This window comes from Symphodus melops, assembly GCF_947650265.1.
Source record: "Symphodus melops genome assembly, chromosome: 22".
NCBI lineage: Eukaryota > Metazoa > Chordata > Actinopteri > Labriformes > Labridae > Symphodus > Symphodus melops.
In genome coordinates this window covers 7,814,794-7,837,981 of record NC_136712.1, presented here as the reverse complement: position 1 = coordinate 7,837,981, position 23,188 = coordinate 7,814,794, and the positions used below count along the sequence as shown (strand labels likewise).

The window sequence follows — 23,188 nt, the reverse complement described above, 5'->3', positions numbered from 1 at the left end:
CTGAGTCAATACCCAGTATGCCATGTTGCCAATTTTGCCCTACAAGAAGGTAAACTGATGTGTACAAGGTATAAGAAACAGATTTACTCTTCATTAATTGGTAAAAAAACAAAAAACAAACAGGCTACAGGATAGTACTCACGTGAAAGAGACAGTGAAGTGGAATCTTTGCCGCAGCCCTCGAAATGTAATAAAAGACCGTCCAGGGAAGCTGCGTGTTGTCATCTCACAGTAGGGCTTTTCGTACTCTCCTTCAGGACACTGGCACATGAAACCACCTGCAAGGCGATTCACACACTCTCCGCCGTTCTTACACACACCAGGTATACAGCTCCCTGATGATGCATTCAGCTCGCAGTGGTCGCCTAGAATGAAAACAAAGGATTGACAACGTCATTGCTGCCTCGGTTTGAAAAAAGGCCACTTCTTCAAACAGTGTACATAACACTGTGAGACAATGCTTGCTTGTCTGCAGAAGAACATTTTGTTTCTTGATGGAGTGAATGCTAAACTACCTATCATCACATTATTTGTTTATTTATTTGTTATCATCATTATATTACTTGTGTGAAGCATGTTGTCCAAAGTTGACTGAAAAACAGACTTGTACGATGGATCTGTTTGGATCATACAAGATGTACCTGATTTGAATTCAAGTACACTTAAACAACAGAAATATGAACCTGCTTTCCATAATCATCCCCCCACCACAGAAAGCATCTCTTCATCCAAACATCTGAATCTTTGCTATAACCCTGCTTACAGGCCCTTAGTCATTGCTACAATGTCATCAGGCCATACTTGGAGAAAAGCAGAGGATTGGAGAGAGAAAAAAGATTAGGACTGCCAAAGCAGAAGTGGAGAGAATTAGAGGAGGAGAAATACTGATACTGTATCAGTCATTACATTATTATGCACTGATGTGCATGTGTAAACACAATACAGTGTTGTCTACTAAAGCTAATGACAGTGGAAGTGTCAGGTCTCAGCTGTTTTGGGCTCAAGTCATTCACTTTTATTTAGAGACAGGACAGTGGATAGAGTCAGAAATCATGGAGAGAGAGAGACAGAAAGTACTACACCCTCCAGACTGAGCGTTAACTACTGTCTCTGTTTGGAAGAGGAATTTTGTTCGGTTAAGAGTAATCTGTTTTGTATCTGAAGACACAATGGGAGGTTTTAAGCACTTACAGTGTGTCTTTTGTATCATGACTTTGCAGTGGGATACATGTAGAAATAGTTCTTTCAAGCAAAATTTGGGAATTTTATAAGGAAGAAATGGACCTCAAAGTTACATAACTTAACTGTGGTTAGCATACAGTTTCCTTTTTTTTTTTTTTACAGTTTTGGGTTTTGCTCTTGCCCCAAGATAGATGCAAAATGCAAACACACTAAAAAGTTATCTCAGTATTTGACTATTTTGAGACATTCAGCAGAGTGATCAGAACAGTCCCTTTTCCATGTACAGACGTCCAATTGTTTTCACTTACATTGAATACGGATGAAGGCAGAATGAAAGGCCTGACTGTATGCACAAATGTAGTTTAGCCATCTTGTCCAAGCAGAGATCAAACTAACTAACTTCGACAGCCACTGTGAAATGGCTCATTGTTTGTGGACAGGTCTTATGAGTCTGTCCTTCAGTAAATAACTCCATGGCTGCATGTTGGTCTCAAACTCATACATCACATTATCCCATTCAGTTTTTAAGTGCAATGGGTCTCACCATAGGAAATTCCTCCTAAATGACCATGCTGCTCTTGCTTTGTACAATCAGGGACCTTGGGCTGCTTTCCTGGCTCAGCTCATATAAATTCCTTCACTTATACATCAGCAGATCTCTTTCTGGCTAACATTATTGGTGTTGTGTGCTTGTGCATCCAACGCAGTGCTGTACATCTGATTGCTGTCCAGACAACATCTCTCCACCCAACACACACACACACACACACACACACACACACACACACACACACACACACACACACACACACACACACACACACACACACACACACACACACACACACACACACACACACACACACACACACACACACACACACACACACACACACACACACACACACACACACACACACACACACACAAGCCCACAGCCTGGAACCAGCTAATAGCCCTTCTCTCCACAGCGTAATCCTTTTTTCCAAGAGTGAATTATAAGGATCTATTTCCCTGTATGTAGGAAACCCAAGGAGGACAGAGCGGGCCTCCTTGTCATCAGCCCCATTATGGCCCCTGACTATCTAGAGTTGAACTGTGACCTTCAAAGAGGGGACAAGGCGACACAGGTAAGGAAAATTTCATGGGCAAGTGGGGAAGATGGATATGGAGAGTCGGGGAAGAAGGCGAGACACTGCCAATGATTGACAAAAGCAGGTATAATTAGGTAATAACATCAGATATGATACAGGAAGAGAGGGAACGGGGAGAGTGTTGGGAGAGACGGGGAGAGGAGGGATGACAGCTGTCAGAGACCCAATTAGGGCGAGACAGCCAATCAGGTATCAGATGTACAAGGGGGAAGTTTTTGCAGGAAAATAAGTGAGATTGTGGAATATGTTGGAAAAAGATTTCAATGAGAACGATGAAAGCTTTTCAAGCCTCCCATAAATTACCCACCATGAGGAATGCAGTGCCGATTGACTGTAACTGCCAGTTTCCGGACAGTCAGGTAACTCTATCAGTGTTTTTTTTTTTTTTAATGCCAGTTTAGCAGAAAACTCCATGGTCTGCATTTATGACTTCAGCATATTTTGTTGGAATTGATGTTTCATTTAACAGTTTTCTTTTCACACATCAAGTAGGAAGAAACAAAATAATCAGAAATTGCTCTGAGTTGTGGCTCTGAAGTGTTCTGGTCTTAAACTATGTACATTTTCACAATCCGGTTTCTTACTTTGTCTATCAATTGTTGCTAGACAGGTTACAAGAGGTATGTTTTATAGATTTGTCACTGAAAGAGTTCCTACTATATCCTGAAGAAACTGATTACATTTTTGAAATTGAGAATAAACAAAACGGTGAAGTGAAATTCTTACTAAAACGGAAAAAATAATAAATGAACGCCAACACAGTGGAATCCTGAGGAAGAGGGTCCGTTCTGAAATTGATCCCTACACCTATTTGCCCATTTTTTGTTACCTGAGAAGAATCTGGTACGACGGGTACACATGGCATTCCATACATTTTTATAAAGCAATAAATCTTCTATGCAGATGTGTGTGTGTGTGTGTGTGTGTGTGTGTGTGTGTGTGTGTGTGCGCGCGCACATGCTTTCCTTCCTGAACTAGGGTTAACCTCAAGCTACAACAATAGGTGGTGAGTGCTTTAACAACTTGTCAGTGCGGTTTGGCGGTTTTGTACGAGTCTTTAGCGCTTTGTGAGGTACATAATAAGCCCTTACACAAACTCTTTCTTTTCAGAAAGAAAACTCTTCTGTGGTATCTTAGCACCACATACTGTACGTGCAATCTGTATTGTATGCGCAATATAATGAAGTTCAGGCAAAACACCCAATCACTATGCAAACACTTTTCTTGTTGACAGCTCACCTGTGAAGTCTTCCATGCACTCACAGGTGTACCCTCCCTCTCTGCTGCGGCATCTCCCGTTGTTCTTGCAGGGCCCCGAGTAGCACAGGTCGATCTCCGTTTCACAGTAGTCTCCCGTGAAACCAAGAGGACAACGGCAACGCAGCCCGTTGATGGGGTGTATGGGGCGAAACAGAACCGTTTCCGACGCTATGAAGGGAGGGGAGCTGTCGAACTTCAGCACGGACACGCACTTCATGTAGTTCTCACAGGGCTCCCGCAGGCAGATGTTGTCGTCAAAGGGCAAAACCTGGAGGGAGGGAGTATAATGCTCGGTTTTCCTTTTTTTTTATTTTTATTTTTTCAAATTGTGTGTGCACCTGAGTGAGCATGCCTTTTTGTGTTTGTATAAATCGGTGTGTTACCTGCTGTGAGGATATAAGCCTGAGCAGAGTCCTGTTGAGGTAGATCTGCTCCTGCAGCTCCTCAGAGGGGAAGAACGTCCCTTTACCCTGCTCGCCTTCGGTCTGCAGGGCTGAAAACGTGACGTTGAGTATGGAGCCTTGGACGTCCGTGTCGTTTTGGATGTTGAACACAAACACTGCTTCCCGCTTGGTGGAGAGCACAGCTGCCACACCGTCGAGGAAGAGATTGAGCAGGGAAGAGAGGAAGCGCTCCTGGGACATGTTCTCCAGGCGCACGGTGATGCTGTTGGTCAACATGTCATCAGTGATGATAGTGACACGCAGCGTGCAGAAGGCCTGAACACGATGGATGCCATCTGGAAAAAAGAGAGAGAGCAAAGTCTTAAATGCCTGTGCTCTTTTACATAATTGCATTTTCCAAAAACCAGCAGTGTTAGATAAAAAAAACTTTTGGAAAACAAATGTGTTTTCATGGAGTTAAATGAGGCATGTAAGTGTCGAATGTTAAAAAAACAAAACTCCTTTTTAGCACCTCTCAACAGGACTGATAATGTTTACTGGTTGGGCCAAATTCTATCTCTCCTGCCATCCCTTCACTTCATCTAAACAGCTCTACTTGTTAAATGTGTAACCTTTCGACTAAAATGTTGAACTAAGTGTTTGCTGCTCTCAGTTGATTTTGGTGTGATTCAAGCTGCAGACGGGAGTAATTGGATCAGTCTAGGATTTCTGCCCCCAAGGAGATTTGAGTCTGGCCTCATACCTACTTCTGGCACAACTGTAAGCTCTGGTGCCTATAGAGGAAAACAGATGGCTATATGCTGCAGAGAGGGCACTGTCTGGGTGAAAGCTGACAACAGGTGGCGAGCCCAGATGAATTTTTTTTTTTGGGGGGGGCTAATACTGTTGAAGCAGGGCAGGAAGATGGGTCAGATTGCACGGCTTGCACCACTATGCTGTGCGCAGAAGCGTAATAATGTATGTGTGTGTGTGTGTGTGTGTGTGTGTGTGTTGTCACTTTATGAAGAGTGGGTCACTTTTCAGGTTCTTAAACTCTCCTCTCAACATAAGGGTCAATCACAGAAGGGTGTGGACAGACTGGCTCAACAGCCTGGCCTAAAGCTAACTGCTAACCGCTAACTGGGTTTGGGCAACAACAGACAACAGTCAGATCAATAATAATGAGAAGCAACAAAACGTTCAATTAGTTCACTGCTGCCAAGCCGTCTTGCAGCTGCTGCTGCTGTGGACATAAATCCTGAATCATGGAGGGCAACCGAGTGACAAAAGGCACACACACAAATGCATACACACATTAGTAAGTCACTCTGCGGGACTGTGACATTAAGCAGCAGCTGTGGCGCTGTAATGTTCTGGAATGGAGGTTCTCATTCAACACAGTGTGAACAGACGAAGTATCTGTTGGCTACTGTGTTTATTTATCTAAGGCGATCCACACCTGTCTCCCCCTGTGTCTCAGGGACACTAAACCAACTTGCCACCAGAGATCTGTACACACGTCGGTTTGTCCGAGTAGATTCTAACACCATCAAAATCAGCCCAGACATTTTACCGCAGCCTCAGCATTTCATCGGTCAAAGTCCCAATAGGACCAAGGTGTGGAATTTGGTTTTGTTGCTGGTGCCAGCTCATTTCCAGAGCACTGCCGCTGTGCCTTTAAGCAAGTCACAAACCCGAAAACTACTCGTGTGCTCTTTCATGGGCAGCCCTTCACTCCGACATTTCTCAATTTGTGCATGTGCATAGGATCCTGTTTGTGAATCATGCGTGTGTAATCCCAGCCTATGTGTGTGCAGCATGTCCAAAAACAGAGTGCAAAAACTGAATTTCAGCTTCAGGCAGTGAGAGAGAAAGTCTACTTCTTCTCCTTTAATGTTTGGTGTAAGGCTTTAATAGACAATCTGAGCTATGCATAGCTGGGTCAAACATTAATCAGTCAGCCATCTATTAGCTTCTCAGGGGAAAAAAAAACATGCACGGACTCAGAGTCAGCAAAGGCTGGCCGGTCTGAAATGGAAAATCAACATGAGTAACCCATGGTGATTAAAATGACTGAAGGACTATAATGTGAAAGATCGTAGGGTTATGGAACATGAAGCAGGATTAATGAGGCAGAACAAGACATGACCTGAGACTTTCAAAACCTATTGACGTATTCACAATGCAAGATAATGACATGAATTCACTTTACAGTAGTGAGAGATTTTTTTTTTCTTGCACACTCGTTTCTCAACATGCACTTTTTTTCTTTTCTTTTCTTTTTTTTTTTTGTTCCAAACAGCTGCTCGTATGGGATCACACAAACACACATGGAGAGGATGGGCTGAACCATGGAAAGGGTGTGTCACAGGAAGATGCGACGGGGGGGGGGGGGGAATAACATTCTGTATGTAGTATGCCATTACGCAGGACATATTACTTCTGGGAGTTTTAAAATAGATGATCCATGAGGCAGAAGCATAAATGGTGTTTTTTAAGTTTTGTTTACTGTATCATCCCCTGATGTCAGACAGTTTTACACATTGACAAACAAGCTTCTTGGATAGCCCTTATTACGATCAGCTTTGTCTGGTTAATGCACATTTACAGCCTCTTAGTCTGCCGTGATAAACATATTATTCGCTTCTGTACAAAACAAAGTGAGCGTACTGATAGGTCACACGTTAGGAGTCATGCATTGTAGGTGGTGACAGCTGAGGAGGTGATAAGAGCTGTTAATGACCCATGAAAAACGCCACGCCAATGACACACATGTTTAACGTATTACAAAAAAAAAAAAAACCTAAACACCCATGCAATCTTAAAATACAAATAAATCTGTGGATCATCTTTTAGTCTGTACACCACACACAGAGAGGTCTTTGTCCGTTTGTGCTCGTCAATACCAACTAAAACTGGTGAAACACATTCTGCCCAGCTGTCACTTTGAGTGACAAGCACACTAAACCTCCCAAGAAGCCGCAAACACATGCCGCCGGACAAGTGGCGAGGGTGCTTGCTGCACAAACGCTCGAGTCCTCAAAGTAGGCAAGCCCAGGTTCAGATCTGACCTCTGGCTCCTTTCCTGCATGTCATTCCCCTCTCTCTCTCTCCGTCCGGTTGCTGGACTCTTGCAGGTGACATTTAAGGTGGCAAAGCCCCTGCCCAACAACTCAGCGTAATGCCCACGGCAGTGTTTGATCAGTTAGCGGGAGGGGCAGTCAGTAACACAAAGAAAACAAACAAGTCTTTAGCTGATGACAGAATTCAAGAGAGGTGACAAAGCCCCCCCTCCAAGAGACACAAGAGAGCCCTCCTTTCCGACACTTGTGAAACGTAAAACGCAGACCACACATTCTTCTCTGGTATGTACCTGCAGCTTTCATTACATGCAAGCTGATTTGGCATCAATCAAGCTAAGAATTTAAATCCTTTTATTCAAGTAGATTTTAAGTCTTTAAAATATTTCAAAAGACATGTCTTGGATCTTTAACTGCATACAACTGTCATCTTGTTATCTGATTTTGTATTTGAATCAATACAATGAATGTAAGTAGCCTGATTGACTTGCACCCAATCACTATGCAAACACTTTATGTCCGCTCCACCTTATTGGACACATCGGAATAACCCCCAGTCAACAGTTCAATTTGGCAACATCCTTCCCTCTCAAGCAAGTCTTTTATTCTTTTTCCCCCCATAGCATTCAAAATATCTAAGTGCTGAAACACTGCCCAAAACAATAAATCACAACGGCTGTGAGGCGTGTTCAGAAATTGCTCTTCGTTTTCTCATCAACTTTATGTTGTGTGCCTAAAACACTTGAGCTTGTTTGAAAGGGAAGATTGCCCCTATGTTTAAACTGCTACTGTTCTGTTCTGAGTCCAACAACTTGTCAAGGCCCATCTCCATTTGTCTCGTCTTTTTTCTTCTCCGAGCAACGAGCACCTTTCAGCAGATTGCATGTCAGCAAGAGAAAGACTCTGACGGCTGTTGCGTCCGTTGACAAGCAGAGGGAAATCTCCCGAACATCCCGAATAAAAGTGAACTCAATCAAAGCGCCATCAATCAGAAGACGTACGGCCAGCTCAAGCAGAGACCGAAGATCTACAGGGTAAGATTTGCAAGCTCCCCAACTTGTCAAAGATTTTTCTACAAACGATTCCTCGATTTGCAACGAGGGCAACATTTGGATTCATGAATTCAATAAGTCAAGGGGAAAATGCCAACATTCAAACCCGTTGCATATAAGGACATTCAGTATATGGCAGTTTCACACAGAAAAATGTTGCTTGTCTAGCGTGGCACCTTAGTGCATACACAAAGGCTAACCATGCGCAGATGATTAACAGAAGGAATGCCAGACAGAGCAGGTGAACCGGTTTAGAATAGAGACATCTTTTCTGGAGAAATCTCATCGACCAGAAAACTGATGGCATGTAAAGGCAGGATTTTGACATCAAAGTGATACAAATGACCTGACAGTAACGACTCGAGGGAAAAGCACAAGATCAATCACAACCGAGAAGAACACTACGGTATCCCCTTGGTTGTCTGTAACAATCCCTTTCAGCTATAACACTCAACAGCAGGGAGCTTCCATACATGTGTTTGGTGTGTGTGTGTGTGTGTGTGTGTGTGTGTGTGTGAGTACACTCATTCCTACGTGGAAGCACTCGATGAGAGGTTCTCTTATCTCCTTGCACAGTGGTAGTTTATTTAAGTGATGAGACGGGGGGGCTACGCTTTGAACAGCCAGGACACAGAGATTACCATGAAGACATGCAGACTGTTGTAAAGTCAGATGTGTGTGTATGTGTGTGTGTTTTCGTTTGTTAGTGTGCAGGTGTGTGTGTGTGGGAGAGAGGGTAAGAGAAGAAGAGCTCGAGCTAGAAAAACTGTTTTTTGTTTTTTTTAATATCTGTTCTGGAAGGCTGGAGTCGGAGTTGCAAGTTGCTGCTCTTCTGTACGTGGGACCATATTTCATTAATCCTGCACACACACAAGTACACATAAACATACCGCTCTTTCACTCCACTTTACGCCCAACACCTGCAGATCTTCAGGGAGGCCAAGAAACCGACAAACTCCTCATTCTCCTCCTTTCTCGACTTTTCTTCTTCTTTTTTGCCAACCTCCTCTCACCGTGATTGCCGTACAAGTAGTTTCGGTGAAGTGTTTCTCATTCTCTCGTTAGGCCCTCTCAGCGAGGGAAATCGTATCAACAGGCAAACAAAAGACTCCTTTCACCTCATAGGTTAACAGTCTGGAAAGGGTAAGGACTGTGGGTGAGGTGTGGAGAGTTTGTCTGGGAGGATAACATATCAGAGAACAGGTGGGATTACATGCAGATGGCTGACTGATCCCGGATCATTGATTTGAACAGTCAAATAGCTGTGGGAAGGCTGAAGTAGCAACAGGCCCACTAAAAGTCCAAACCATAACGGAAGAAAGAGTTTTTTGGGATTCACAAACAGAAAACATGTATTTTCTCACATCAGGAAGCAGTCCTTTTTTTTTTTTTTTCAACCACTTTCTCTACAAATGATGGAAATTTCCAAAACATGATAAAACACGATATTGGCATCCTCTCAAATATCAACAAGATCTACTGAGATGGATTGACGAACAACTTGATTGGCTTTTGTTTTTAGTTTTTGACACTTCAGACTTGACTAAATATGATAAACGGTAAATGACTTAAACTTCTTCAAAACCGAAACCAGGGTTAATTTACAATGTTCTTAACTGAGTCCCAGAGATGCGTATTAAGTCACTACAAGGGATGCAACACTTCCCAACAGTATATTGGACTTTTCTGTACTGCAGTCATGGTTCAATATGCGCTTATCAGTCGTGGTACATTCTCACTTCAGGTAGCTTCCATGCATCGTATTTGTCTCCGAATCGGCTCGAATTGTGTTTGTGCCTGTGAGTCCACACGTTGGGATAAGGGAACTCCTCTCTGTGATTTGATACCCAATAACTAGGTTGGGGGAAGCTGACAACACTGGTGTCAGATTTCATTACTATTACATGGGCGAGCGGTGAGGAGAGGCAACAGTTTGAGGAGCCGCTTGTCTTCTAAATCAGTGATGTGCAGACCTGACAGTTTCAGCGTCGAGTACAACGTCAAGGAATAAAACACTCGCTTAAAAAAGGACTGTCTGCAAATATTGTTTTACCCGTGTTACCTGCTTCAATAGAAACTCCTAAGGAGTTTTACTAAGTTTACAGCAACAGACTGCAGCAGGCTGTAACATTACTCAGATGGAGCTACTGATTGTTGTCACACGCAGACGCCAGCTGTTAACCTGCATGATAACAGTCGGGGTTGAGTGCTCGGAGGAAAGACAATGCAGCGTTTAAAACATTTATGCTCAAGAATGTGTATAAATGTGCCATTTTTCTCAAAGTTTGAACAGTGCTACCAGCAAACAATCAAAATTCACACGATAAATACTGCTGTGTTTTGTTTGGTAAGGAGGATAAAAATGGATCAAAAATCTAAAAAAATTGAAAGGATAAGTGGAGGCAAAGGCTTTTACATTGCCAGTATAAACATCTAATTTAAGTTGAGAGATTCCGGTTTTGTCAATCATATAGTTAAAACACATGGAGTGAAGGCAAGGGGTGAAAAAGACACACCTTTAAGTCAAACTGAAACTCCCATGTGGCACACATGGGAGTTCAGAAGCCTGCACCGCTGTATCAACTGCTCCTCCACCTTCAATTCGAAGCAGATTGGAGCCCTCCTCGAGTGCCCTTAGTGGCTGTGCTTAAGCAGAGAACTCAGGGGCATCGAGCGCTAGGCCAAGAAATGACCCAGCTAGAATATCTATGTCCCATTTAGGATCCCTGGGAGAGACGGATGAAATGAATAGAAGCACTGTTCCTGCCCAGACAATCCCAAACAAGCCGGGATGAAGAGGCCGGACAAAGCAAAATGAGCCCAAATGAACACCTGACCAGCCTGAGGGTTGAGTGGGTGTTAGCTCACTCGTTATAGCTCTCTGCCTGCTTAACTGAGGCCAAAGAACGAAACCATTCAAAGACGCGAGACAGCACTTAGAGTGTGAAGTGCAAATGTGGACATGGAACTGAACACAGAGAAGGCATCGGGTTTGTTGTTGTGTCAAGGTTGCTGTTGATAAAATCACCAGCTGGTAGTGAACATCCCATTCTGTGGCTAACAAGCTTGAGAAAACACCCTTGGGACAGAGACACGGTAGGAGTAGGAAGAAGGAAAGTAATTGATAGAGAGGAACACTGTGGTAAAGAAAAAAAAAAATTCTGTCTGCTAAATGAGTTGAGTGTCATGCGATCCTTATTTCGCCTGGCTCACTTAACTTAGTTGTAACACATCAGAACATAAAATCAGTTGTGTTGCACAGCATCATGCCGAGAGGAAGCTATCAAATGCTGATAAATCCATTAAGATGTTCGACTCAGGCACTCGACCCCCCTCACAATGCTTTCATCCTGAGCTGACTTATCGAGTTAAACTTCCTCCCCTTCTTCCCATCAAAGGTTCAAAGGTGACATCTTTGGGTCTTTGGGAAAAAGGAAATCAGGGAAGAGAGTTGGGAAAGACACGCAGGGAAAGGAGGCATCCTGACAGTTTAAGTATTGTTCATTTGTATTCGAACTGCTCCACAAAGGTGAACATAAGAAAAGAATTTTTTTTTTAGAAGCATGCTTGATGATGAAATGCATCAGCATCAGGCTAGATCACACAAATGTAAAGAGTTAAACTGAGGGAATTATTTAACCATAACCAACACTGTACATAGAAATACACACTAACGGCCCAATATCCTTAGACAGAAACACACATGTTCATTTTTCCAACAAATACTAGAGTATTCACACACAGAACAAGAGTATTCAATCAGAAATGCAATTTAACTAAAAAGTCCAAACTTACGTGCACATATGCACACACTGCACTTTTTTTCGCATTGATCCCATTTGATAGGCTAACGGCAAACAAACTGTTGGTTAGGTGGGGACACACACTGATCAAAAGCCCCTTACATTGTCGGCCACCACTGCTCTTTGAGGGCTATTCAGCCATGAAAGCCTTAATAGGACCCAAGTATCCATTACACTGACACTAACACCTCTCGTCTGTCCTGAGCAGCTCTCTTCCTTTACTTATTTTCACACTTGTTTACACATTTGTAATTTTTCAAATGGATCATTAAGATGAAATAATTTTGATGGACAAAATATAAAACATTTAATCAAGTAAAAACAAAGAAGTTTTTATTTTTTTTACCAAAACTTACTAAATCAATTTATACATTAACACAAAATATGGCAAACAGTTAAAGTGATAGTATGATGGTAAAATAAACTTTAGTTTGGTCTAATTTCCTGACTTCCCCTTTTCTCCTCCTTTTCAATCTCCCTCTCATTCCATCTCTATTCTTCCCTCCCTCTGTTTCTCTCTGAGGAGGTGTCGGGTTACAATTATTGTTGGTGCTGGTTACTGATAAATAGGGTGCCTAGTTACCAGCCAACACACGATTGGCTCTTTCCAACAAAGCAAACGGGAAGAGGAGAGGTGGAGCCTGGGCGGGGGGGCGCTGTCACCCTGGGAAACCCTGAGACTTGTGTATATTTAAATAGGGAGTTTGGCAAATCCTCAAGACATTTGTGTTTGTGGATGTGTGCGTGCAATGGAGTGGTTTTCATGGTCACTGAAAGGACAAAGCCTGGGAGACACTGACCCTTCCGACAGCGCTTTATACCCAACAGAAAGCTGCTGAATGCCCACAGAATACACCCAGCCTGCTTCAACCCCTGCTGGCATCGTGCCAAACTCAAACTCCCTCGAGACATAAGCTACCCGTATGAAGGAACAGTTTGATTAGAACTGACCTATTTTTAAACATATTGTCACATTCAAGGTCCTCCAAAAACCACACGACTCATCCCAACACAAGCAAAACACATGTGTTCAAGTATTGTCATCCATGTACTACTAAATATGTTTGCCCTTTGTTTTCTGAATGCTTACCCACGCATGGGACTTTTCCACTTTCTTCATTTTCAAACTTATTTACTCTTCTTTTCTCGGGGGCAATCACAAATATCCTTCAAAACACCAATCAACTGAGCGACTTTACAAAATTAGTGCTGCTATTGTTTGCTTAAATCCCTTCTCATCCGCGGTAAAAAGAAACTCTACCCACTTCTTCCCCCTCTGTTCTCCTGCTGAGATTTTGAGGCCCTTAGGCGTTCAGCTAGACCTGCTGACAACTTCAGGAAGTCTAGAGAAAAACTATAAACGTTTAATGTTCTAACCCGTAACTTGCAGGCTGTCATAGGAAGACTGAAAGGTAACAATTACCAGAATACATCACGTCCGATTCTGAGGAAATCGCTCATCCCAGCTTGTCAGTTGTCTTCAAAGACGTTGTTCTTAACAAGCTTAATTTATTGAACAGTGTTGGGTTTGAATGTTACCGCCCACAGCCTGTATCTTTTCATGAAATAAAACCCGACTTTCAAACTCACACTTTGATTCAGAAAAACTTTAAAATAATGTACCTTTTGTAATAGCGTCTGTATTTTGTCATTCTTATAAGGAGGATGAAGAAGACAGACTTTATTGAGCACAAGGGGATATTCAATTTTTACTGTTATTGAACATACTTACAGAAGGCTGAATACACACAGATACACAAATGAGATCCTATGGACATGCACTAATGCACTGTTTTACTAATTGCCCTTACAGTTCCAGAAAAACAGTTACAATATGCAGTCTATCATCTGTTGCCAGTTGGTTTTGCAGAAAAAAAAAAAAAAGTGTTCAATCAATGAGTCATTCATGAACCCATTCAGTCATGCATTCAGGCAGACTGACGAACAGTCGAGTTGTCAGATTCATTCATGCGATCAGCTCCTTGGTTAGTCAGCAACCAAAACAACCAGCGACTTGATAATTGTTTGCTACAGATGCAGCTGCTTCAGCTGCTGGTTGGGCTTGGCTATAAGCTCAGCTGTCCATCTGGAGCTGTGTGGCTGCAAGCTGACCTCTGATGTATCTATCCTCCCCTGGCCCTGTCCCATAATATATTCAGTCTGTATGAGCCACAAGTGAAATGCCCTACTCTCTCTTTAGGTAAAAAAAAAAAAACAACATGGGGGAAAGATTACAGAGGTTATTCAGGTGCAGTTCACAAAGACTGTATGTGCACCATGTGTGTCTTTTGTTCCTGGTATTTATTGGGCCCTTGCTGATTTTTACTGGTTGGGGCCTTCATCATGTTAATGTCCTTCCTGTGATGCTTGTTATTCTGTTCGGTGTGTGGGCTTTTAAAGAGAAGGGAAAAGACAGAAATCCAGTGCAAAAAGAAATCTTTGCTCCTTATTGTGGATATAACAACAACAACTTATCAAGTAAGTTCAGTCTATCTGCAATAGTCGCACCACGATCTGAACAAAGCTGACGACTCATTTACAAGGCTGTAAATGTGGCGACGAAAAAAAAAAAAGTTTGCAGAGGCACACGGACTAGTGAGATGAACCATTGTGCAAAACTAAAATAGTTCAGTTAAGCGGAGGAAAACGATTCTTCACGCTGGGTGTGAGGGTATCAGTTCTCGTCCCTATACTTTCTCACATTACCTCATTTCACTCCTTTCCTTCTCAAGATCCACCCATCTGCTTCCTTTCCCTCTGTTCACATCTTTACCTTCTCCAGTCTTATCCTCTTATCTTCCAGAGGGTCATTTGAATGGCAGGGCATTGTGCTCCGTGAACAGTGTGTGGTAATGAGTCAGCTTCAGGAAAGAATGCAGCCAGCGACGCATGTTACTTTCTTGTCAACTTGCAAGTTTCTTTCCAGCAATCCTGTGGGTACATATACTGCAACTCCGTGTTTCTAGAAGTAAATAAAGTTTCGGTAGCCATTAGTGCTGTTCTCAACTCTCCAACTCACCACATTTCCACTGCGTTTTTAGCAACGGGTGGTCCCACTTGTTCTCTGCAGTGCTGACAAATTGAAAGCATTCCTCACTAAAATTAAGGTAGCAATTACTGTCAAGACACAGCGTGGCAAACAGTACCATCTCTGGCTTCTCATTATAAGTGTACGAGTAGGACTCAGGCCATTTTTCCTCCTCGAACAGCTTTCATTATTGTACCTATATATCTTTATGTGCCTGAACGACAAAACCTGTCTCTACATTATTCATACTAAAGGACTAATTGTCTCAAAAGGAAAACAACACCACCTGATATGACATCAATTTCAAAAACTCCCCAGAACTGCTTAACTCTCTGACTTACATTCTCCCACTACTCTTTGGTCACATGCCACTTCCTTTAAGAGTGATTTAATAGGGCGGGAAATCAGTAAATCACCATACTGTAAATTACTCAACCTGCAAATACATGCCCCGACATCACACAGCCATACAGTCGACCTCCAAACGGATACATTTCGATCGTCACATGAACGAGCAGTCGGCACGTTACGCTGGTCAGTCACAGCTTCAAACTGTTCCCGCTGCTTGAAAGAATGAAGGTTCCTAAAGCTTTTCAAAGCGAGTTCAAATAAAGGGAGTTCTTTCAAGACTAGAAACGCGATGACTAGTAGGATCACCTGAATGAAACATTACATAATTCTCAAAATGTGCAAGTTCACCACAAGCATGATTGCACACGCACAGCCATTTATAGGCTGCTCAGGCCCTTTGTAAGGATGTTTCTTGGTTTTGCTTGCAGGTTAAGCCATTCCTGTGGTCGAGGCTGGAATGTGAAGACACAAATGACGTGGGTGGATGTGCTTGACATAGAGTATTATGCATGTAAGGTAACACATGCTAACAAGAAAACATAAGAGAGAAGATAAAAACTTATTTATAAAGGGAGCTTAAGAACACACTGGATTATTGAGTGCGATGTGGAAATGCTCTGAACTCAATGCCAGAGGTATTGCCAGTTTCATGCCTGCCGATATCGCACAAACAATGATGGGCCAACTCCACTTCAGAAGCCCTGAAGCCTTCTGGACCCCACAGACTGAGTGACTTCACACAGTAATTATGGATGAGAAGAAGAAGCCGTCTGTTTCAGGGCGATCATCCCAGCTGTGAGCTAACCTCCCCCCCCGAGCCGCGACACAACAACTTCCCACAGCTTTCTAATTTTATGGAATCTGTCCTACAAGACTCTCGCGCATAGACTCACACCAAGTCCTCAGCAGATCATCACTAAGGGAAGACACACAGCGTTAACACAGGGATGAGCCTGGTGCGTTTGTTTTCAGGTCTAAAATTAGTGGAATAGTCTCCTCACGGAAACAGGGCAGGATAGGAAATGCTTACGTCTCTGTTTCTTTCAAGATGCCTTTCCTGACCTTGAAATACACCTCAGACAGGAAGTACTACTAACAAGAAACGCACACACAGACACACTTCAAATCAAAGGAAATCATTAACACCATTGGTTCTCAACTGGTCTAGCCTCAAGGGCCCACAACCAGCTCCTTCATGAAAAATCCAGACCCAAATTTAAGATATTTTTTAAACCAATCTGATTTGTTCAATGAAGCATGATGCAGTTTGGATGTTGGACAGCAAACAAAGACACAAAACAATGATATGTTGCACTTTTTTTTTAGCTTGCAGTAAATTTGGTATTATTGTTTATATTTTTTGGAACCCAGAATACTAACTCATGAAAAGGTTAAAGTGATATCCCTGACAACTTTTCCGTAGCTCCAGAAGAATGTATACATTTATGAGGGTGTATTTTTAGTGAGCGATGGGTTTGAGAGTCGCAGTGAGCAGCAGTAGGCCTGGCATAGAGAGCCAGCTGTTGACCTGGACCCTCAACTGTATTCAAAAGAATGTGTAGCTGAACCAACTAATTCCTTGCATTACATACATGCTTGATTCTTGGGAGGGGCTTACCCCCCCTGACCCTGACCCTGACACCCCCCCAGCCCGTATCACTGCTTCACACCCAAGCTGGTCAATAGCCAACATGCAGTATCAGATGTACGGCCGAGGACTACAAACAGCTCCAGCCGATTGAATATGTGACCCCTTATTTGTGCCCTCAAAACCTTGAGAAAGATGGAGTACTCATTATCTTTGGAGAAAATAATAGCGCCACAAGATTCCATCATCAGATCTCAAACATAACCGTTTACTTTAAAAGACCAACAAAGAGGTTCGATTGATGATGACAAGGCCTGTGAATGGTTAAGTCTCAAAGACGTGTAGGCCACTTAGCTATTAATGGAGGGGCCAACTTAAAATAAACAAAAATAAAATGGTATTCCCCTGAAAACTCAGGAAACACGTGGGTCAATACTCACGTGTTTACAGTTAAGAGTCACAAACACCTTTAAGGCCAGAAAGGACTCAACTGTACTTCACAGTGTAACTCCCAGCTGCAACTATTTCATCTCAACGTCTCTTTCTCTGCCCGTCAAATACAGACAAAAGTCAGAAAAAGAATCTTTTTAAAAAGTACCTCACCTTAAACTGATGCCTAAAAGATTGTTTTCCCAACGAGAGCCCTTAAGTCTACATTCAAATGCCTCGTCTTGTGAGCCATTTATAACCCGTGTGACTCTTCACACGCTAAGACAATCTCCTCACACATACAACACAGAGCTGCTGGCTGGGGCCAAGACTGGCTGTGAAAGGCCATCAGCATTTCAAGAGGCACAGAGACACACCCTTTCAACTCGTCAAAGTCAAGCCCTTCCTTACTCGTGTAAAGGAAACCGTTTGGTGATGAACTGTATTCTAACTGTATTCTAATGTTTAGCATGCGTATTCGGTCTGCGTGTACATCCTGACGCTCTATAAAAAGGTACCATCCTATCTCAAGGTACTAAGATAGTTTCTCAATATTTCCCAAAGACCAAGATTCTCTTCAATACACAGAAGTTAGGAAAAAGTGTCAGTCCAGACGACCCTGCAGGAGGTTAACTGGAGCAAATGAGCCCTCAGCTACTGAAGTCCAAGCCATATTCTTTGTCATGTGACCAGGCTAAAGGCAACGTGGCCTGGGCCAGGGGTCACTGAACCTGCCTGAGCAAACCAGCTAGTTTCAGCTTGAGGTGAGCAACTCAAAAAGAGGTGAGCCTGCCTCACGATGGTCAAAACGTAAAAGAAAACCGATATTTAGATTTGAACAGAAAGTGCTGTTTGAAGTCATCTTCTCTTTTTGGGCCTCATAAATCACTGCAATAACTTCACACGATACCTTGGAAGAACTCTGGCTTGTTTTGATTTTAGCGTAGAGCGGAAACAACAGTTCACCTCAGAGTATTGTAGCAGCTTTCAAAGAAGTGACGGCAACACCATCGATTCATCTTCATCAATCCCTTTCAAGAGTGCATTGGAAGTCCTTGAGTGTAAAGTAAAAATTCAGTGCTCTTTAAAGGGTAAGGAGTGCCTGTGGTTTGAAAGTGAGCCTTGCCATTAGTCTCTAACAGCATTCAGAGAGGTTTTGGCCTGAACTAATGCACAAGTACAAGCAGAAGTAGTGTTGGACAGATGTAGAACACTTGAAACCGCACGTAAAATTGGAGATGCTGTGCAGGAAAGTGAAGTCAAGTCACTGAGGTATCAGAGGGTTTTTTTTTTAGGCAGCACAGTTCATCTTTAGTCCACATTTTTCCTTTCTACTCCCTTCGTCCACCTCTTATCTCTGAAGAGACAACAGGAATAAGCAGGAGCCGATTCTTGACATGCACTACGTCAAACCTACCAAGATGCACATTCCTCAGGCAGACTTCTCACTAAAAAAGCCCCTTTGCTATTACCTTTGCTGAAGTTGATTTGATCAGGCTGGAAGCAGCATGGATGTCATTTTCATACATCACATGGGACAAAGAAAACCAAAACACACACACAAAGGGAACCATTATACCTCCGTGTTCTGCTCCAAAACAGAGAGAGATCTAACTGTGAGGGAGATAAGGAACCCGACACTTTTATTCAACCTAACACTGGCTTAGTTAATTACTATTACCATGAACAGAAGAGAGGCTTCATTATTGACACTGATAAATCTAGTTTATGTTGGGGGGCAGGACAATAATTATCACCAATAACACGACTGTGGTTATAATGAGTGTGTATAATTATACTTTAATACATCATGATTATAGCAATAAAAAATCTTTTAATTGTGATTGATGTTGTTATAAAAAACGTCAACTCCTCTTGTAAACCATTCATAACCGGATTGATTGCGGTTCAACACAACACACATTTGTTAATCTATGATAAAATAAAATGATCGTACTATCGTTTGCATTGTGTCGGAACTACGTCTTCTCATGTCTCATTCAGTGGTAAGTAAACACTGGACTTTTTCATATGTAAAAAGCATGACTATTTTACCACTCACAATGGCCATCAGAGACATGCTTTGAGCGTGATCCAGTGCACGCCATGAGTAGAGAACGAGCAGGGAGACGGGATAGGTTCGTCAAATTGGGACCTCGAGGCAGGCATTGGTCGACGTTCTTACAGAATACAGCTGCCACAGATGACGGATTTTCTTTGCAACTTTTGACGTCTGTCAGAACCTAAAGAAAATTTCAACCAAAATCTTAAAACGTGTATCTGGAGAAAATGCCTTGAAGACAAAAATGTCCAAACTTACAAGGCGGACATTGAAGTAAAAAAACAAAAAAATCCCTCAATCTTAAGATCTGAAATAAGTTATAAAAACAGCTGCAGGATGTCATTTTAAAACGAAAAAAAGATTTGCCAGAAACTTTAGACAGCATGCACCTGTCCCTGAAGGAAAAAAAAAGAGCCTGTACTTTGTTACACATGTAACTTTGATATTCATGTAACAGAAGCCATCTCAATGGGTGAGGCAACTTTGTGTGTCTTATAAAAGATGGAAGAGATCTTTGTGTGAAACACTCAAGGTCCAAGACAACAGGTGTGTGATCTGGAATGAGTATAACTCTGTACCTGTACATATGTGTATGCAAATGTACACTTGTACTCAGGTCGTGGGTGTGCTTCTGTGAGTGTATGAGTCCACTCTTAAAAAAAGACATTGAAGGTTTTTTTTTATTATTTCCATAAGCATCCTGACACAAGTTAGAGCAAATCCAATACACATCAGTACCCCCTCTTTCTACTTCTATGTATCTTCGTCTCTGTTAAAAGATGAAGCCTGGGGCTAGGAGAAAACAGACAAAGCTTTAATCTGCATGCCTTAGTGTTATCCTTTGAAATGCTTACATAGGCATAAGCCTCCCTGCCTGATGGAGCTAAGTGTGACTCAGGGTGTGGCGTACTCTGTTCCTATGACTGTCTTGCTTTTAGCGTGCTCTTCCTGCATGTGAGTGTGTTCAAGTGCATACTGCGAGTAGATGTGATCCTTACATCTAACAGGAAAAGGTGCTGTCAGAGCAAGACAGAAGTGATTGAATGATGTAAGGTGACACCCATGTGACTGATACATGGAGAGGGGGGGCAGGCGGAATCCCGAAAATGTGTTTCGGTCATTTGAGAGCTGTGTAGTTGTTTAGTCTGGATCTAAGTGTTAGACTGTCCTATTAAAGTTTATAATAATACATTTACATTTTGTAATACGAATCTGAAGAAAGTACGACAAATTAGCTGGAGAGAGAGAGAGGTCAGATTTAGGATCTGATCTATTGGAAAAAAAAAAAAAAGACAAACCAAGTTATACATAAACACCCTGCGCAATTAAAGGCGTAAAGCTAGTCAATCAAAACAAATCGTTGCCTGACAGATGAAACGACACAAAGACGCATTAAAAAAAAAAAGAGCTAAGCATGCAGAAACAAGTTCCCACAAACGGTTTATTAACTGTCAGACTGCACCTGTCCCCAGCTCTCTTTTCGGCTCAGACGAAGGGGACTAAAACTTCCCCCATACGAACACTTTTTGGATGTATGGTTTTTTTTAAACGTTGAGGGGGAGGGGATCATTCTCCAGTCATAGTTTTGATATTATAAGGATATATATAAGAGATGGTGTCAGCTTTCAGGGAAGGTTTCATAGAGCTCAGACAGAATCAAACCTTAAGTGTATATACTTGGCTCATCACATGTAATATGTACATTATGACCTATCATCATAATGTGTAATTTCTTGTATCAACAGGATATCAATAGCCAATTTGAGGACACCACCATGACTGTGATCTCTGCAGAGTTTATCTGTTTTGTTAAGCTCTTGATTAAGCAATGGGACTTCAACATTGAACTGGTATTTGTGTGTTTGTTCCAGTGAACTTAATCCATTTAAGCCATTTGACATTTCATACTAATACCTGCATTGTCAGTGCTAATGCGAAGTCTTAATAGCCGTGAGGATTGTATTATTTCAAAGGGCGTTTAAACAGAAGAAAAGCAGAGGGTTGGTATGGGCTAAGATATGAAGTTACAGTGATTGGCAGAAAGAGACGGGTCAATGAGAGTGAACATAGGACAGAGGTGGAGGACAACACACTTTAACAGACCCATTGAAAAACCCATTTGAAAAATGTCAAGGTATTTGAATGAAAATTGGGTATTTAACATTTTTATCCCTTTTCTCTGACCTTCTCTCTGCTCCGAATGCTTGACCTCAAAAAATGACTTACAATGACTTAATACCAGTTGCGATAAGACTTTATATGAAATGTCTGGGGAGCGGGGAAAACAGCTACTTTTTGGACGTTCAGTAAGTTTGTATCTGTCCACTATAAAGCGTAAAGATCTGATCTTTCTGCTTGATCTCCAGGGAGAGTCTGTTTTCAAAGAATTAAAAGATGAATGCTTCATTTTAAGGCCAAAATGTTTTCAAGTAGACCGTGTAACCTGAACACTGATTCGAAAGCCAAATGATATACATATACTTGTTTTTACTCTGTTACTCCGCGCAAACCCATCTTTGGACTTAACTGTGAGGTCACCATGTAGGTTTTAAAAGCTACCTCAAAAATAAGACACCTGGCACAGTTGTTTGAACGCGACCTTCCACCATCACAATGCCTTCTCCTGCTCTCCTTCTGCCTCCTTCACTGTCAAACATGTCATTGAATTCTGGCTAGACATTACATGCCCTTAGCCCCTACCCCCACCACTACTTAACATTCCTACAGCTGGTCATTGCAAATCATGACGCATGTAAAGTCACACTCGTGAGCTTTCGGCTCTCCTCTGACTCCTCGGCGAGAGACACAGAAGAGTATTGTGTTGCCTGAGTGACACGGAGTGAAAAAGAAAGACACTCCGGAGAGGTGTCTCAGGTTACAACCAAGCACAACCCTTACACACCCACCCAACCCGTTTGAGTGGTGGAATCACTGTCCTGCAGCATGTAAACGAGAGATAGCCCCTCTTTTGTGTGTGCCGCAGAGAGGACAACTACGGGGGGCGAGGAGATCCAGCCCTCGTCATATAAAAGACAGTTACAACATTTTCTCTCAAATGTTAGCTCCCACACTACAAGGGAAAAAGAAGGGTAGAACCACCCTATAAATACCGCAAACTTGCCCCCCTCTTCCCAATTCAACAGGGATCCAAAACATACAGTAGGTGTTGGCAAACAAACAGCCAGCCTTTGGAATCCCCGCAGCAAACACTCGCTGGCAGACTCCGAACTTTCTATTACGCTTCCTTGACAGCTACACAAATGCTCGAGGAGTTTTCCTGAACTGAAATCAAAACACTCTTCTGTCTGGATCAAGCAAAAACCTGGATTAAGTGTGTGCAAGTGAAGACAGTTTAAGGCACTAAGTGGACATATTTGAGAGGTCCAAACAATGGCAAAGAAGCTGAAACAAAAATAAGGCTCGTCGAAGAGGTTTTTTTTTTTCCTTCTGCAGGCTGTAAAAGAAGACGATTCAGACAAGATCCCTGGAAGCGTCGCCTCTAGCCGAGTGATCAGAAGTGTCAAACAGTGACCAGTCCTGATCCCCTGGTATTTACACATCAAACTTCACAGTAGCGCCTGGAGGCACAGCAGCCGAGACGCTTCAGTCCGCATAGGATGTAAAAGATTAGGAACGGATGTGACTCTTCTGGTGCATTATTTAAATCCCTGTGATGTTTTCGCCTTTAATACAAATATCACAGAGAGGCGTTACAGGGGCGAGATAGGATCAGCTGAGTCTGCGGGGAAGCACAGCGCTGAGTGTGCGCATGTCCGACTGCGTTTACTGTGGAGCTTCCACAACTCAAAGATATGA

General features: G+C 42.5%; 2 protein-coding genes across 2 annotated transcripts in view; one reads left to right on the top strand and one right to left on the bottom strand.

The window, feature by feature from the left end:
* LOC306817815 (L-threonine ammonia-lyase-like) overlaps positions 1-23,188 on the top strand; it is a 310,968-nt gene that overhangs the window by 271,199 nt on the left and 16,581 nt on the right. The window lies entirely within an intron of this gene.
* Positions 1-23,188, bottom strand: part of celsr1a (cadherin EGF LAG seven-pass G-type receptor 1a) — a 65,861-nt gene that overhangs the window by 33,788 nt on the left and 8,885 nt on the right. Inside the window, exons 2-4 of the mRNA XM_079335156.1 lie at positions 3,980-4,335; positions 3,576-3,864; positions 143-365 (exon numbers count right to left, since the gene is read on the bottom strand). Of these exons, the coding sequence (XP_079191282.1) occupies positions 143-365; positions 3,576-3,864; positions 3,980-4,335 (868 nt within the window). The remainder of the gene's footprint in view (positions 1-142; positions 366-3,575; positions 3,865-3,979; positions 4,336-23,188) is intronic.